The sequence below is a fragment of the Lissotriton vulgaris genome, chromosome 6 (genome assembly GCF_964263255.1).
Source record: "Lissotriton vulgaris chromosome 6, aLisVul1.2, whole genome shotgun sequence".
NCBI classification, from domain to species: Eukaryota; Metazoa; Chordata; class Amphibia; order Caudata; family Salamandridae; genus Lissotriton; species Lissotriton vulgaris.
This window is the reverse complement of record NC_141694.1, coordinates 21,659,451-21,677,253: the sequence shown is the minus strand read 5'-3', so window position 1 is coordinate 21,677,253 and position 17,803 is coordinate 21,659,451. Positions and strand designations below refer to the sequence as shown.

General features: G+C 45.6%; 1 protein-coding gene across 1 annotated transcript in view; it reads right to left on the bottom strand.

Annotated features, from left to right (window-relative positions):
• LOC147706721 (uncharacterized) overlaps nt 1-17,803 on the bottom strand; it is a 507,439-nt gene that overhangs the window by 309,563 nt on the left and 180,073 nt on the right. Inside the window, exons 3-5 of the mRNA XM_086925573.1 lie at nt 7,635-7,825; nt 4,102-4,349; nt 1,754-1,909 (exon numbers count right to left, since the gene is read on the bottom strand). Coding sequence (XP_086781699.1) covers nt 1,754-1,909; nt 4,102-4,349; nt 7,635-7,825 — 595 coding nt within the window. The remainder of the gene's footprint in view (nt 1-1,753; nt 1,910-4,101; nt 4,350-7,634; nt 7,826-17,803) is intronic.

The window sequence follows — 17,803 nt, the reverse complement described above, 5'->3', positions numbered from 1 at the left end:
GTAGGCAGTCAACGTTTGATTCTGTTAGAACTTTGCAGAAGGAAGCTAGACAGAGACGTTTAAAAATGGAAAGGGACACAGAAAAGGAAAATGCAAACATTGAGACAGAAAGCTGTAGCATATGATAGAGAAAAACAGGAGGTAGGAGTAGAACGTAAAGATAGAAGATTTCATCTGCACATTGATAAATCTTATTTGCCAAAGAGGATATTTGGATATTTGGCAAGTTATGCGTGACTTCGAGCCCTTTCTACAGCAGCATGTTCTTCAACATATGTCTGCTGCACTGATCAATCTTTGTCACACACACATTAAAATGAAGGCGCCACAAGTGTTATTTGATATCAAGGATCGTGTCTATACAGCTGATTTGGCCCTTGGGCAGGTGTTTGGAAATATTGCTACTATTGTTTCTTAAAGAGTTCGATTGTTTGATAAGAGTCCCACTACAATTATTCAGTTTTAGTTCCTTATGCGTTAGTTCCATCCTATTTATCATCCAGAGAAACCTAAGCTGACAGATCAGCGCGGTAATGTCACCAGACCAGCCGTGGCTGCCTGTTTTCAGGAGCAATGGGTTTACAGTCCATGGAAAAGAAGAGGTTTTAGCCCTCAAGACTACGTTGCGCAACCCTAGGAAAAATCCAACAGCTTATTATAAGGAATTAACAGAGGCCGCTTCTTCTACTGTAATGACTCTTGCTGATATCAAATGTTTTTTGTTCTTCTTGTATTTCTAATCCATTTTCTACCTGACTTTAGCATTAGAGCTGGTTTCTACTGTTGGCTGATTGTGCAGTCAAGTAATACCCTTATGATATGAGAACAAAACCATTCATTGCACTAACCCTTAGGGGTGTGCACCACTCCACATACTGCACACACCCTTGTGCCAGGATATTATCTGTTGTTAAAGTCCCTGCCCCTCATTAGTCGTCTTCGCCTGATCTTGGGTCTATAATTTCGAAGAAAGCACTTACAAGACAGGTACAGCTTTCAGCTGTGGGCTATAATGCTATATTAGCACTCAGGTGACAATTATTTCCTCTGCCAAACAGGAAACCAAATAGGAAGTGACTATGTTGAAATATGATGTCATTAGACTTGCTTCCCTCAAGGTGATCTTAAAAGACCACCATTATTTATGTTAATCAGAGTAGGAAATATTAAGAGAGGAGACCCCTGGCTAATGCCATTTGCAGTCTGGCCTCGAGTGTGAGTGCTGGCAATGAAATGAGTTTTCATACAGTGGAGTGCACATTGAAGATGAAATAGAGTCCCAGCCTTCAAACCATCCAACAGGACGCGCCCTCACCCATGAATATGCAAACCGCTACGCTCACATCAAACATGGCTATATTTGGGGTAGCAAGGAAAAACCAAAATATGCAATGGAATGGACAAAAGATAATCCTTACACAAGACTACTCAAAACCCACAGTGGACACAAGAAAAGGTTTCTTAGCCCTGTGAGACAAACTGAGGAAAGAAACATAATATTCTCATGTGTGGGCCCCACAAGATTCAGAATAAGTGATAAAGGGAGGACTCACTTTTTCAAAGACCCAAAAGAACTATCCAGATATTTACAAGGGCAGAGAAAACAAGAGATGGAAACACAACCAGCATCAGGCAAGAGAAGAGCCTCTCCAGACATTCTCTTTCCTGGCCAATGACAGAGGGGGCAGCAGGGATCCTGGCTCTCTGAGATGAGGTGGCCAGGACACTGGAGTCCATTAAAAGGTAAACTCACCTTTGTGGCCTCCTGGATCTGCCCTTGCCAGGTGCGAGAGGTCTGAGAAGGAAGGAAGCACCATGTGTGCGGAGACATCCCATGGGATGTAGTACCCTAGCACCAGCTCCCCGTTACACTCTAGCGAGTACAGCTCCACACGGCGCGCTCCACCACCTGCAGAGACGAGCAAGAGACATCTGTTGACCTGAATCAGCAATAAGAGTCTAGCCAGCACCATCACAGTATCACTAGGAAGGAGCTTGGCGAACAGCTACAAAGTGCAGTCCAAGCAGGCTTTTAAGGATATCTAACAATGGTGCACATAGTTTAGGCTGAAATTCATTGAGGCCTATTCACAAACAGCCATTTGTAGGAATTTTAGTAGAACTACAGTATCACTATAAATGTACTACAGCATGCTACTCACAACCCTGCGAAGGCAAATCACCTATCCGAACTTTTCTATGGGGCGATCCTTACACATGTACCCTTAATCAATCAGCATTTGAAGTGGGTTGGCACAGCTACCCCAGGGGGTATCTGGGCACTGGGGTGCGAGGTCTCGTCGTGCCTATAGTAATTGTGGGTGGGACCTGGGGAGAGGCTGGGAAAAGAGACATACTTACTGATAAATGGGAGGGGTTTAGGGAGGATTCAGGGGGGCTTGGGGAGGGTTAGGAAGGGGTTTATGGAGAGACGTGCACTCTCCCACGAGTAATCCCATTGCTAGTCACAAACTGTACTTCTAAAGTTACGACAGGCAAAAAAGGGCACAAAACGGTAGCCATTTGCTCCAGTTTAGAACTTGACTAAGTCCAGCACCACATATGGCCAACCACTGGTACTGCAACACCCTTCCATAGAAAATAATAGATGTTTTAACTTATAATAAAACCTTAGAAGAAATAAAGTTATATTAAATTATTTAAAATAGCTTAAAACATAAATAAATATAATTTAATGTTAAAAACTATAAAAAATAAACATAATTATTTAATTACAAACATTTTACCAACCTTTTTAATTTACAAATGAATGTAACATTCTTTTTTTAGTAAAATATAATAGAAAATAATTGTAAATATTTCTATACATCATTTTTAATAATTATTGCATGATAAAAAATTTAATTTTATTACTTTAGATGGGAAATTATTTTTGAATGTTAACTTCAGAATTTTTTTTTTAAGTTAACTAAAGCTTTTTACTTTTCCTTATACTTTATTTACCATAGCGAGACTCCACAGTCAGGGTGGAGCTTTTCCCCAACATAAAGCATAGGTCACATTAAAAAAGCATATTAAACTTTATAATGAATTAGTAAAATATGTTTGTGTTAAATATAACTGTAAATTAAATTAACGTTGCATATTTATTTTAAATGTTGAACAAAATAAAACATACTACAGGGCTATAAACTTGATTTTGAAGTACATATTTTACTAAATTTAAATAAATTAAATACATAAAAAAATAAAAATTCTGAAGTTTAAATTAATTAATACATATCCACATAAAGGTTAAAAAAATAGTATTCATTAAAAATTCTTAAAAATTATGTTTAGAATTAATTCAGCGTAATATAATTATATTTACTACAAATAATATTACATTACTTTTTAATTCAAATAAGATTAATAAATATTTTAAAAATGATTAATAAACATGAACCATTTTTGTATACTTTTTTACATTGAATTATATTTATTTATGTTTGTAACAATTTAAAATAGTTTAAATAAATTTAATTTAGCACTTTGTTCTATGGGGTTCAATTTTAAGTACCTGCCTGCATTACTTTCTATGGGAAGCCATTCAGGAGGACGTATCTGTAGTTGGCCATCTGTGGTGATGGACATACCACTGTTTCTTTTTTGGCAGTAGTAACATACTCATAAATCTGGCTCCACCCACTTTTTCAGGGGTTGGAGACATGCAAGTCTACACTTTTGAGTAACTTTATACTTTGGATTTTGTTAATGAACAAAAGTAGTAGTTACTCAAAGGTGCAAGAGTAAGTGATACTTAAATTACTCACAAATGTAAGTTACCTGTGTAAATAGTGCTGATTGTATGTAAATATTTCTCATACACATTGCAATCCTGAGTGGATTTTACTCCTCGGCAGGTTGGCAATCCAAGCTGCAGCTATACGTGTATACGTTTTCACTCGGAAACACCTTTAAGATCAGCGTCCTTCCTTCTATCTAAACTTGACCTTGCCTTAGCACTCAGGTACCATAGGGTCCTTCCTCTCTGTAACTTCTTCTTTCCATCCAGATCTTTCCAGGCACTGGGTAGACCTGAACCCTTGAGTGCTTAGAAGAAGCGTATTTGTACAACCTGAGTGGGGCTTCACGTCTCACCGAGATTGGCTGGGGTGCTGCGGGTCCGGCTGGGAAGCCTGATGACCAGATGATCGCTGAGCTTTGGGAAGGTGGTTCCTGGACCCTGAGTAGCTGCAGGGAGGCCAGCGGTGGACGGGATGCTGGACACACAAGCACTATCTGCTTGCCGGCTGTACCCTCGGATTTCAAACCGCGTGGCCGGGTGTCGATCCTGCAGCGGGCGGACAAGTAACTTGGCCAGTTTGTACTCCAGGTACAACACAGTCCTAGAAATTAATGTGAGAAAAAAATAAAACATATTTACGTATGCATTGGACACCATCTGCATGTGATGACAGACTCAGAGCACATTCCCTTTTTTCACACCGATGGCCCTATGTGGGCAGGAGAGGCAGAGGGTCTGGCAATGGGAGAGGGGAAGTGCCTACCTGAAGAGTTTATTCATAATAATACCCTAAGCTCCTGCTGCTCTTAGCCATTTAGAGCTGGGAACACAGTTTTCTGTAGTAAACAGGCCGCATCCCAGTCCATGGTTATTTTGCATACCATGCCACCTCAGTTTGGATTCAGCAATATGCAAATCAGTCCTCACCCTGCTCCAGTGGGAACAGTCCAGACCGAATAACCAGGCTAGGTCCTCCCTGACCAGGACATAAGCAATCCAGAACCAGTTTCTCCCTAGCTAGGGTTTCTCAGCCAGGTTCTAGCTAGGTTCCACTGACACGGTGTGCATTGGCCTGTGCATATCTATCCCTCTAAGAATGACTCACTAAAGTATACACAAAAGTGATGGATTGAATCCTTGAATTAATCTCAAACACTAGTAAAACCCAGGCCGCATCCCAGTTCATTGTTACATCACAACACAACGCAAGCCCTGTGATATAGGAAGTTGTGGATCGGTAGGGGAGCTTCTCAACTGAGAGGAACTACAGACTTCCATGGAGGCCGTGTCTTGGTGGAATGCTCGTTTGTGAAGAGTCTGTGTGAACCTGGTCCCTGACTGTTTGAGTCCAGATCAGCAATCCTTATCTCGTTATCTCCACTAATCGTCACATCCCTTTTGATTCTCACTGCCTCCACAGCACTGGGTTCAAACAGTCTGAAGCTTAAAAAGGCAGTGACACAGGAACAGTCAGGCACTATCTTTCAAAGGTAGGGACAGGTTCATTCATGGCCTATTGCTTTTGGATTGCACAGCTGGTACATTTTAATTTACATCATTATTTTGAATGAGTAGTGTTGAAAAGCTTCAATGAGCCTGGATATCTTTAAACAAGTGTGAGTAACCACTACTTACTGGCTGGAGATAATCTATTTAAATGTAGCCCCGAGGAAGTCTCATAAGGGGTGAAACATGTGTCAGCTGAGACCATCCATGAAGAAATAACAGCAACATATCTACAATTCGTCACTAAACAATTGTACTTGCAATCAAGGGACTGACAAAGAACGGTATTTAGATTGAATATTTGATGTGTTATTCTGTCTGATATTGATTTGAAGTAAAAAGAAAACATCAATCACCTGAAAGTTTAAAGTTGTTAATGATTTCAGGGGCATAGTCTCCATACCATACATATATGTTCTATGATGTGTTAATGGACATACATGATGAGTGCTACATTGATTTGTATTCTTTGTAGATTCATACTAAATTAAAGGCGGGGACCAGAGATATATTCAGGAACTGTTCTATTAAAGGTCGCACTGCCCGAAACCCCGGTGCATCCACAGAGCCAGAGCAGGTGGAAGATCCTACTCTCACATTGCAGCCAAGACCTGGAACGAGCTACCGGCAGACATCAGACTAGCCCCCTCCCTGAACATATTCAGGAAGACCCTCCAGACCTGGAACGAGCTCCCAGTCTGCTTCAGAGGCTCCCCCACTCTGCACCCCTTCAGGAAGAGCCTCCAGACCTGGAACAAGCTCCCAGTCAACATCAGTGGCTCCCCCACTCTGCACACCTTCAGGAAGAACCTCAAGACCTGGCTCTTTGGCTAAACAGATCTGCGGACCCCCCACCCCTCAGTGCCTTGAGACCCTCACGGGTGAGTAGCGCGCTTACAATTCCCTGATTGATTAAAAGGTGAGGAACAGGGTACGTACACTCATAGTTTAATGAAGGCAGGGACCAGATGTAAATTCATAGCCTATTGAGGGCAAGGAATAGAGATAAGTTCCTGCATTTGCCTTTTTAGAGAAAGGGAACAGCAATTATTTGTTGTTTTGCCTCCTAAATGGAGATAAGCTTGATAAATGCAAGCACCCCAATTTAAAGGAGAAATCAGAGTAAAAGAGTCATTCATTGACTGCACGTCCGGCCTGGCTGACGGCTGCGTTACAAAGCCAAACAAAGTGTAATGTTTTTACTGCTCAAAGTTTGGACTAATTACCCTTCTTTGACTGATATCATGTTTTTCAAAAATGGGGTTATTTCGAGAGACATTTTTGTTTGGACTTCTATTTTGATGTTTTACTAGTATAACTGAAGAACAAGTTACTCAACTTTGGTAAGAATGTGTCTGAAAATACTGAAACAGATGCATGAATAGACCGCGGGTTATCGACCCGTGCGAATGGAAATATATACTATACAAAATATTTGAACAAAGGACTTAAGCCAGACTACAGAACAAATGTCACTAGTGGAAGCTACCTATTACCCTGTGGAGCCCTGAAGAAGTCCCTTTGGGAACAAAACGTGCCGGCTATGGCTATTGAATTTTAACGGTAAGATTAATAAAGAACAGATGGGAACAAAAAGGAATAATCGTGAACTGGAAGTTTTTCAATAGGCACACAAAGACTGTTTTCACTATCATGTTACATTGTTGAGTGCAGAACCTTATTGAGAGGTGTGGCGCCGCGGCCAGGGTGACTGATGCTGGAATCTGGGGATCACGGTTCGATCCCCGGCTCCGGCGGCAGGTTAGCCCAGCACCATGTGACTCTGGGCAATAGCTTGCTTAATCTTCCCGACGGCCCTCAGTGCCTAGAGACCCTTACGGGTGTGTGTTTGCGCTTTACAAATGTGGAATGTGGAAATGTGGATTGTGTTAATATTCTGGAACTAGACTGACGCCTGGGGAAAATTCTAAGGTAAGGAATCTACTACTGTCTATCAGATCTCAAGAGCTGGAGATCGCGTTATAAGATTACTTTGAACTATAGGATTAGTTTTAGCAATGGTACGGCCCAAAGTTGGTGACCAATGCAGGTTTACTCTGTTCTTGGCCCTGATGAAGCCTTGTGCTGGCGAAACGCGTTGGCTGCATCTTTCTGCCTACTTGTGGAGAACAAAGCACAAATAAAAGAGTACACACAAGCATAGGATTGGTTTGTGTTGTTTATGCTGACTTCTGTCATTACTCTTGAGATTCTTTTTTGGTCGCCTCTCGTTGACGTGTAAATATACCTAATGTTTGACTAAATGGTGTCTTGTCGTTGGAAGTGGGCAATTAGTGTGGTGTAAAACACAGCGAGTACATCAGGTGGTGCAGAACAGGGTTCCCCGACTATCAAAACCTGTTCAAATGAGTGTACTGACCTTTTGAAGGGAGGGAACCGCTCCTTCTTCAGCCAATGCAATGTCCTCTCCCTCTCCACCTCGCCGGCTCCATAGAAGTGGGAAAGTCTGATCCTGTGCTCTTGGTGCCCAGAAGCCGACTCTAGCAGGAACCCATCCAGCTCCTTCACTTTCCCCAAGAGTGGGTCATAGCACAGTCTGACTGGAAAGGCCTGAAACCCAAAAGCCCTGTGTTAGAATATGCAAGCACCAGACCATCTGCACACCTCAGATATTCAGGTTAACTATTGGAAGACGTAAAGAGGCCACTAAGCGCTATTCCATCACACATTAATATAATGAACATGCTGTGGATGTGGCCCTTATGTGCTGTTTAAAGTAACGCTGAAGTCTGCAGGACCAATGGCATCGCTGCAGGCTGTAGAGGGCTGTGCCCAGAACCACTCGATGAAAGCCTCATCTGGTGACGTGACAATGGACCAGCAGAAGTGGCACCGCACTAGTGTGCCACACGTGACACGAGCCTCGCGTGCCTTGTGCAATCAGGGCCACATCCTCGAGGGGCAGGGGTGGCCCTCACCTCTAAGGTGCAGCCTCAGGGCCTCAGAGTTAGGTGTGGTAGAGCTTGTTTAGGGCACCAGCAGCACTCCAAATGTAGGCACTGACCATGAACTTCAAAATGTATATTTTTACCAACCAGTCCATCATCCTTCCCTCCCCTCTCACACTCACTAGGAAGAGGCGAACAAGTGGTCTTGATTACCAGAGATCTGAACTCACTGATCGCTCAGTAACGAGCAACTACAGATAACATGTCAGACTCAAAAGCAATACTTTCCGCCATTCCTGACCCGGAGAAGTTTTTACTTGTTTAGTTTTATCATGCACCTGGAGGCTAATGAAGACGCAGGTAAGGGAATAATTGCCCCAGAAGGGGGAGGAGGAGAGAAGATTGATTATGAATGCTTGCCACTTTGGTCGAGGAGATAGATGAAGTGAGAGAGCAAAGCAAAACAAACATTGGCAAACCCAGAAAGTCTGGGTTTGGCAATTCGTATTTTGTTCTCTCAAGGTGTTTTGCAAAAGTTCACTGTTGGTTGAATTCGCCGGCCCTCGTTAGTTAAAAATAAAAGATGCTTAAAAACAAAAATATTGTTTGATCTTAAAAAAGCGCACGTTACCATAGTGGTCTCTGGCTTAGAAGGGAACTTCTTTGTGTGTGGAAGTGCTCCTTGTGAAAGGGCGGGGTGCTGTGACTCACAGGGAAGTCGGCCAATGGCTGAAGTGGGCTGACCCATTGCCTCATGGTGCATGCTGCAGTGAGTTGAAGATACATGTGAATGACACAACAACAGACTAATGGAGGAAGAGAGCTAGCTGATAAACTCCTGTAACTAACAATGTTATACACTTTATGTAATGCGTATTTGTATAGCGCATGAAGGTATACTGGCACTGTGCAAGTGTGTAAGGCTAGCTACAGGAGCAGGGTGGAGAGCTAGGCCGGCAGCAACTTTCGATGTAGGAGAAGGCTTGACCTCCGAATCTGCTTCCATGAGTTCATGGGACGTGTGCTTTGAGGAGCCCTGTGGAGCGGAGATGCCTGGAGGTTGATGGAAGTCTATGCAGCTGTTCAGGTAGGTTGGGCCAGTGTTGTGTAGTGCCTAGTATCAGTGTGTGAGGAGCTTAAACGGTGCACGTTTTGCCATTGGGAGTTGTGCTCTGGACACTTTGCAGTCTTCTCGAAAGGCATTGGAAGATTTCTGCATAAAGAAAGTCACAGTCAGTGCTTAATTTGTAAAACAGTAAGTACCAGGGCACTCTTTGGGAGGCTACGGCAACTCGCAGTAACCATTCTGCCTGCCAGTGCTGCCAACGATGGTACCAACACAACTACTAATCATCACACTCCTACAAGTGTGATATTTCAGACTATTCCAGGACACTGAAAGCTATAAGGATGGCTTAGGCAGGAGGTATAAGTAATTTTACATGTATATTTAATTAATAAACAACTGTTATGCTCATCTTTAAATCAGACAAACAGTGCCACCATGTGGCAGACTGCCATATATTCCAGTGTTGACAAAAGTGCCGGGCACAAATTAAGCACTGGTCATACTCCGGCCTGCGGGTGATGAGGGCTTATGTGACTTTTTTTGGTGTTGTCAGGTAGCCATTTGTAGATCTTTGTTAGCATCTTCAGAATGTGGAAAGCAGTGCGACAGTTCAGCAGTGGAAACAGGACAAGGTGACGGCATTACCTGGGCGGTGATGTCCAGCTTCTCGATGAAGATGCCCAGGTTACTGATGTTTGGGCTGGGGATGGGAGTTGGTCCAAGGTCTGTCAGCCAGCAGACGAGTCCCACAGCGCGGCCTCCTTTCTGATGATCACCAATTCTGTCTTGTCGGAGTACAGCTTGAGACAGGTGGCCTTCATCCAAGTGGCCATCTCAGTCACGCAGGTGGTTAAGTTGTTACTTGTTTTCGGGGGATTTATCCAAAGGGGAGAGAAGAAGTTGTGTGTCAAATACCTCAATGAGAGAGTGTCATTCCACGTACCCAAAAGGAACTTCTGCTCCGCCGACCTTGCCCTAGCAGAAACCTGTGCATCCGCAGACCCAGAGCAGGTGGAAGAGCCTTCTCCTACATCGCGGCAAAGGTCTGAAACTGATCCAGAGCTGCATCACCCCATACCGCCCTCCCCAGCACCTTGAGACCCTCACGGGTTGGTAGCGCGCTTTATAAACCCTGATTGATTGATTGATAGGAGAGGATGTTGATGTCCTGGGCAAGCATGATGTCAGCCTGTGAGGCCATGTAGACGTTGAAGAGGGTGTGGCTGAGTGAAGATCGTTGAGGAATTCTGCAGATGAGTTCTTGGGCCTCTGATGAGCATGGTGCTAGGTTGACTGTCTGAGTCCTTCTGGTCAGAAATGTGGTCTCTCTCATAGTCACCCCATGACCTGAGACTGACCTGGTCCTCGGATCAATGCTCCGAGGCTCTATCACTGGATTCTCCACACCAATATTGGTTAGTAACACCAGTTCCAAGACCCTCGGCCAGATCACCACACACAGTTGCTAGTAGTAGGCTAACCCCACAGTCCCCAATTATTAGCACAACTGCACAACACAGCTCCAGCTGTGAACATATCAGGTCAATAACTAAGGGGCATATTATCAACAACGAGCTATATTTATCGCTAAATAAGCTTAGCAACATTTTTTCTATCGCCGTGCATCACCGGATTTTATAGCAGAGATAACGTGCTATTAGTAACGTTTATTTCAATTGCGATTAAATTTCCGGCGATAGCGGCTTAATGCGTGAATATCGCTGGAAATCCAGCGATATTCAGGCATTAATGCCAATAGGTTCTTAACCTGAATACCCACCTCCCATTGGATATACAGGTTAAGAACTGGTCTGAGCAGGCGTTCGTTTTCAGCGATATTTGCGCTTAGCACCAATTTTTTTTATTGCTATGCCTGCGTTGATAGTAGGCAATAGCGATGTTAGCAACTGCTTTCAGTCGCTAACAGGTTGGGTACGCCCACTTTGCATGTCATTAGCAATAAATATCGCTGACATGCAAAGCGGGCTCCAAACCGCACGCTATCGCCTCAAGGCTCGTTATCGACCTCAGGAACGTCCGGCCCATCTCCCTGCTTCCGCTCCCTGCGAAAGTCATGGAAAAGATCGTCAACACCCAGCTAACCCGCTACCTAGAAGACAACAGCATCCTGGACACCTCCCAGTCAGGATTCCGCAGCAACTACAGCACTTCCACTCCGGAACCACCTCTACCATCTGCGGCGTCCCCCAGGGATCCTCACTCAGCCCGACTCTGTTCAACATCTACATGGCCCCATAGTGCTGCAGCTGCAGTGGCACCAGGTCCCAGCGGTGTGTGTATTGTGTTCTATTCATATAGCGCTTTCTACCATACATGATGCATTCAAGTGCTTCATGTTGAGCAGCGTGCTACTCAGAGCCCCCGAAATCAATGGTTAATCCGCTGGTTATTGGTTACTGCTGGTTATTGGGATTAGTCTTGCACTCACAAGGAAACCATTCCATGCATTTACTCCAGTCCCTTTGTGACAGATTACATTTACAGGAGCTAGGTGTGACCATTAGTGGGGGCACATGAGAATAACCTAGTGGTTAGTGGAGTGATTAGACAGGCTACAGATGGTCAGGTATTGTTTGCATGGGAAAGGTTTCAAAGGAGAGGCTGTGAGCTATGAAATTATTAGATGCTTTTTGTTGTGCTCTGCTCAAGAATAGACAGAAAGCACCATCATGTCGTGGCCTGTCAGAAATAACCGCTGCCGCTCAGCACCTGAACAAATCTAGGCACTAATCCAAATATTTCACATATTTAAACAAATGAACTTAACATACATTTGGCACAAAATAAATAAACAAAAACACACTGCGGACAAGACAGTATCAGAGTAATACTGTTGAACTTGGCCCTTTTTGTAGGGTCATCCATAAACCTTTTTGCCTTCATACTCCTGCTTTCTGAACCCATTTTCGTTGCTATTAAACTCTGTGCACTTTACCACTGCTAATCAATGCTAATGTGCTTGTGCTCTCTCCTTCGAGCATGGTAACATTGGCTTACACCCCATTTGCACATTTAATTTATGTGTAAGTCCCTAGTAAAGGGCCTGTGAATGAAATGCTACTAGTGGGCCGTCAGCACTGGTAGCACTACCCCCTTAAGTAGCCTTTAAACATATGTCAAGCCTGCCATTGCAGCCTGTATGTGCGGTTTAACTGCACATTTTGCCCTGGTAAAATAAACCTTTTGCCAGGCCTAAATCTTCCTTTTTAATACATATGTCCCTTCTACAGGAGGACCTAAACAGAGCACAGTGCTGTGTATTTAAAAAGTTGGACGTGTATTTTTAAGTTTTACTTGTCCTGGTAGTGAAAAACTCTTAAATTAGTATTTCACTACTGCACTGCCTGCCTCTCCTTCAGGATAACATTGGGTTAATTTATTACAATTAAGAAGTGATAACTTTCAATTGGGATCAGGTAGGGATGTCGAATTTGAAGTTTAAAGAACTGCAATTTTAAAACCTCTTTAATGGTAAAGGTGAACTTAAAGTTACAGTTCTGAAAATGCCACTTTTAGAAAGTTGGTATTTTCTTGTCCCAACCATTTGGAGCCTGTATCTTGAGTCCCTTGACTAGGTGTAGCTGGCAGTTGGTTCTTTGTATATTGCTCCCAGACAGTGAGACAAACAAGCATAGGTGTTGGCAGGATGAGCCATCTTTGACCTGATGAGGGGAGGAGCTGCCAGCTACCACACTTACACATCACAAAGGCCCTGTCTGAGCAAACTCACAAAGGGTTTGCCACTAGTTTATTGTGACCCCTGACAATCTGGGGTCAGGGCAGGGGACAGGAAATACCAAGGACTAGTGGGGAGAATACCTTCAGAGCCTTCTGCTACTTCAAAGTGGGCACCAGGTACAAATAATGGACCCTCAGACACAACTCCGCAGTACTCCTCTGGATCTGGGGAGGACTATGATAAACTGCTGTGCTGCTCTCCAAGAATGACTGCTGCCTGCTGCCAGAGTGAAGGACTGAACCTACTTCTTGAACCCAGGACCACCAGACAGACTTCAAGGGCCAGTTGGCTGGCCTTCTGATTAGAGCCTCAACCTTGAACCCAGCATCTGGACTCTGCCTGCTGTGAATCGTAAACCCAAGTGGGAACACCCAATCCTGGACCTTTGGAAGTGGGCCTGAAAGTGTTCTGTCTGCCAAGCTATGGTCCCTATTGGAACCGACGCAAAGCAACGAGAAGCCTTAGCATAAGGCTGCCATCCTCATTGGGTTGTACGCCAAGTAATGCAAAGCCCCATTGCATAGCTGCCAGCTCCATTGGAACAGACAAATAGCCCCACCAAGCCACGCCGCACAGCTCGCTGCAACTGATGCAAAGTGACGGAAAGCCCTGCAAAGCACCGCTGCACAGCTTCATCAGAACTGATGCCGAACGATGCGTTGCCTCGCAAAACAATATAGCACAGATGGCGTACCAGGATTTAAGGTACTTTTGTTCAGCAGGCCTAACTTGGTCCTTATAGCCAGCCCACGCTCCATCGCAGTTAGCCTAAATTGAGACTTTGTACAGGTCTGGCGCGACCAGATAGCCACAGTTGGCACTTTGTGCTGTCAGGCATTATTTTCACTTGAAACTTTAAAATTGTGTATCTCTGATTCTACTGATTTGATTTTAATCAGTTTGGTCCCAAATAGTTTATACATTTTACTCTTGTTTTTCTAATTTGGTGTGAGATTGTTCTTGTGTTGTGTTTTCACGTTATTAGTGTTTGAAGTGCTGCATGAATACTAAACACATTGCTTCTAAGTTAAGCCCGACTGCTTTGTGCCAAGCTATGAGGGTTAAGCAGAGTTTAATTTGGGGCTTTCTTGTGTTTTTCCCTGACAGAAATTGTGGTTGCTGCTTGACTAGGGTTTCACCCCCCTCAACCAGTAACCCAATTTCCAGCAAATACCATTAGCATGTCCTGTAACACGTATACCCAAAAAGATAAAAAGTGCTAATAAGCAGTTCTTTTGTATTAGTGGTTATTAGCATACAGGAGAGCAATGAGAAACACTCTTGGGAGAAAATAAAATCTTGCCCTCCCCCAAGTGATCTCTATATAATCTATTTGATGATATCACCATTTCAAATCTATGCGCTTCAACACCTTCTCCTCAGTTTTGCAGGATCCATCACCAGGAACAATTAAAACTCTGCAAATTTCACAATGGAAAACCAAGCTGCACACAAGACTTCTTCTAACCACAAGCAGTACTGACATAAATGTGTGTATCATTAAGCAGTGATGCAGCCCCACCACCATGCCTTGTGCAGCAAGGGTTACATGCTCTGGATTCAAACTAAAATGGTGCTGTGAGTGCTAGGGAGTGAATCTGTACCACTACTGGGCATTCCTTAATCTGTGATGTCCCTAGAACTTAACTGGAGTATAGCAAAGCCATGCACTAGCATGAGTTAGATTTACAACTAAGGAAGGTGCAGTAATAGCAGAGACATTTACGGGTGGAAGGTAACACTGTTTTAGGAGGTCTTCTCACCTACCAGGCATCCAGCTTCTATGGTGTAAACACTACTGCTGCAGTTCATAGGATGTTGGTTGGCACCAGTCAAGACCAGGCTAGAAGTTACCAATATTGTATGTTTGCTTACTTCACTGATAGAATTCCCAACCTATGAATACATCCTAAATTAATCTTCCCCACAACATTCTGAGATGGATTTCCCTCCTCTCGCATTTTCACACTCCGCCTAACACTCTTGGCAAGGTTCAAGCACCCTCCTTCACCTCTACCCTCTTTCTCTCACTGGCTGGGCCTCCATCTCAGACCCAGTCCATCACTCCATTTCACATCAGCACTGCCCTCAGATGCCCACTCCTGTGCCTCTCCCATGAACAAAGAGCAGGTAAGACATGGCTGTCCCCCTGCTGTACCACCTCACCACCACAAACAAGCCAGAGATTTGCCATAACCGAACCTCTAGGAAAGCACCAGGACTGGTAATCAATCAATCAATCAATAAATTTATAGAGCGCGCTACTCACCCGTGAGGGTCTCAAGGCGCTGGAGGGGGAGGGGGGCGGGTGTCGCTATTGCTCGAAGAGCCAGGTCTTGAGGTGTCTCCTGAAGGTGAGATGGTCCTCGGTCAGTCGTAGGTGTGTGGGGAGGGAGTTCCATGTTTTGGCTGCCAGGTAGGAGAATCTTCCTCCGGTGGTGGTTCTGCGGATCCGTGGGACGGTGGCGAGGGCGAGGCTGGCAGAGAGTAGCTGGCGGGTGGGGGTGTAGAACGAGAGGCGGTTGTTGAGGTATTCAGGGCCATTGTCGTGGAATGCTTTGTGTGCGTGGGTGAGGATCCTGAACGGGGAGCCAGTGCAGGTTTCTCAGGTGGGCGGATATGTGGCTGTGGTGGGGGATGTCGTGTGGAGGCGTTCTGTATGCGCTGGAGTCGTTTCTGAAGTTTTGCTGCGGTTCCTGCGTAGAGGCCGTTTCCGTAGTCCAGTCGGCTGGTGACGAGGGCCTGGGTGACGGTTTTTCTGGTTTCGGTGGGGATCCACCGAAAGATCTTACGAAGCATGCGTAGAGTGTTGAAGCAAGATGACGAGATGGCGTTGACTTGCTTGGCCATTGTGAGGGAGGAGTCCAGGATGAATCCCAGGTTGCGTGCGTGGTCCGTGGGTTTTGGTGCGGCGCCAGCGCTGTGGGCCACCAGGAGTCGTCCCAGGTGGAAGGGGATTGTCCGAGGATGAGGACCTCCATCTTGTCTGAGTTCAGCTTCAGGCGACGGAGTTTCATCCATTCTGCTACATCTTTCATTTCTTCTTGGAGGTTGGTTTTGGCGGTGGCTGGGTCTTTGGTGAAGGAGAGTATCAGTTGGGTGTCGTCGGTGTAGGAGATGATGTTGATGTTGTGTTTGCATACGATGGGGGCTCATGTAGATGTTGAAGAGGGTTGGGCTGAGCGAGGAGCCTTGGGGTACGCCGCAGATGATCTCGGTGGCTGCTGAGCGGAAAGGAGGTAGGCGGACTCTCTGGGTTCTGTCGGAGAGGAACAAGGTGATCCAGTCCAGGGCCTTTCCTTGGATCCCTGTGTTGAAGAGGCGGGTTATCATAATGCAGTGGCAAACGGTGTTGAAGGCAGCCGAGAGGTCTAGGAGGATGAGAGTGGTTGTTTCTCCGTTGTCCATGAGGGTCCTGATGTCGTCGGTGGCTGCGATGAGGGTGGTCTCGGTGCTGTGGTTGGCTCGAAATCCAGACTAGGACGGGTCGAGCGAGTTGTTTGCCTCGAGGGAAGCAGTCAGCTGTTTATTGACGGTCTTCTCGATGACTTTAGCTGGGAAGGGAAGAAGAGAGATGGGGCGGACGTTCTTGAGGTCTTTGGGGTCTGCTGTGGGTTTCTTCAGAAGGGCGTTGATTTCTGAGTGCTTCCAGCTCTCAGGGAAGGTGGCTGACGTGAAGGAGTTGTTTATGATGTTCCGGAGATGGGGTGCGATGATGATGTCGGCTTTGTTGAAGATGTGATGGGGGCAAGGGTCAGAGGGGGAGCCAGAGTGGATGGTGTTCATGATGTGAGTGGTGTCTTCAGTGCTGATGGGGGTCCAGGTGCTGAGGATGGTGTTTGGGGTCTGTGGTTCGGTGACTGGGGCGATGTCTGGGGTCCGAAGCTGTCGTGTATGTCTGCAATTTTGCAGTGGAAGAACATGGCGAGGGAGTTGCAGAGGTCTTGTGATGGTGTGATGTCGTTGTTTCTGGCGCTGGGGTTGGAGAGCTCTTTGGTGATGCTGAAGAGTTCCTTGCTGTTGTGGGTGTTGTTGTCTAGCCGCTCTTTAAACGATGCCCTTTTGGTAGTGCGGATCAGCTGGTGGTGTTCGAGAGTGGCGTTCTTGAGGGCAGTCATTTTTTCGGTAGTCTGATTGTGGCGCCAGGTTTTTTCGAGGGTTCGGCAGGATTTCTTTGAGTTTTTGAAGGCGTCGGTGAACCATGAGGATTTCCTGTTGCAGGACTCACCTGGGGGGTTCTTCAGTGGAGCAATGTCTACGGCGCAATTGGTGATTCACTGTGCGGGGTTGTGGGCTGCGTTGTTGGTGTCCGCAGTGTCGGCTGGCGGGTTCTAGCTCAGTGATGAGAGGAGCTGGTCTGTGGTGATTTTGCTCCAGCATCTGCAGGGGACTTGTTGCGTGCAGAGGTGGGATGTGGTCTTTTTGAAGGTGAAGTGGATGCATCTGTCCAGTGTAGCCCAGTGGAGTGGCTGAAGGAGACGTGGTTGCTGGCGGAGAAGATGGGGTCGAGCGTGTGGCCAGCTCGGTGGATGGTGGTGTTCTCCAGTTGCTTGAGTCCGAGGTTGCCGAGGTTGTCGAGCAGGGTGGTGGTGGTGGTGTTGTTGTTTTTCTCCAGGTGGAAGTTCAGGTCCCCTAGGAGGATGTAATCTGGTGAAGCTAGGGCGTGCGGGGTGATGAAGTCGGCGATGGTTTTGCTGAATTGTGTGCGCGGGCCCGGGGGTCTGTAGATAAGTGTTCCTCTAACGGTGGTCTTGGGGTTGGTGTGAATCTGAAAGTGCAGGTGTTCGGTGGTAGAGAGTGTGTCTTCGTCG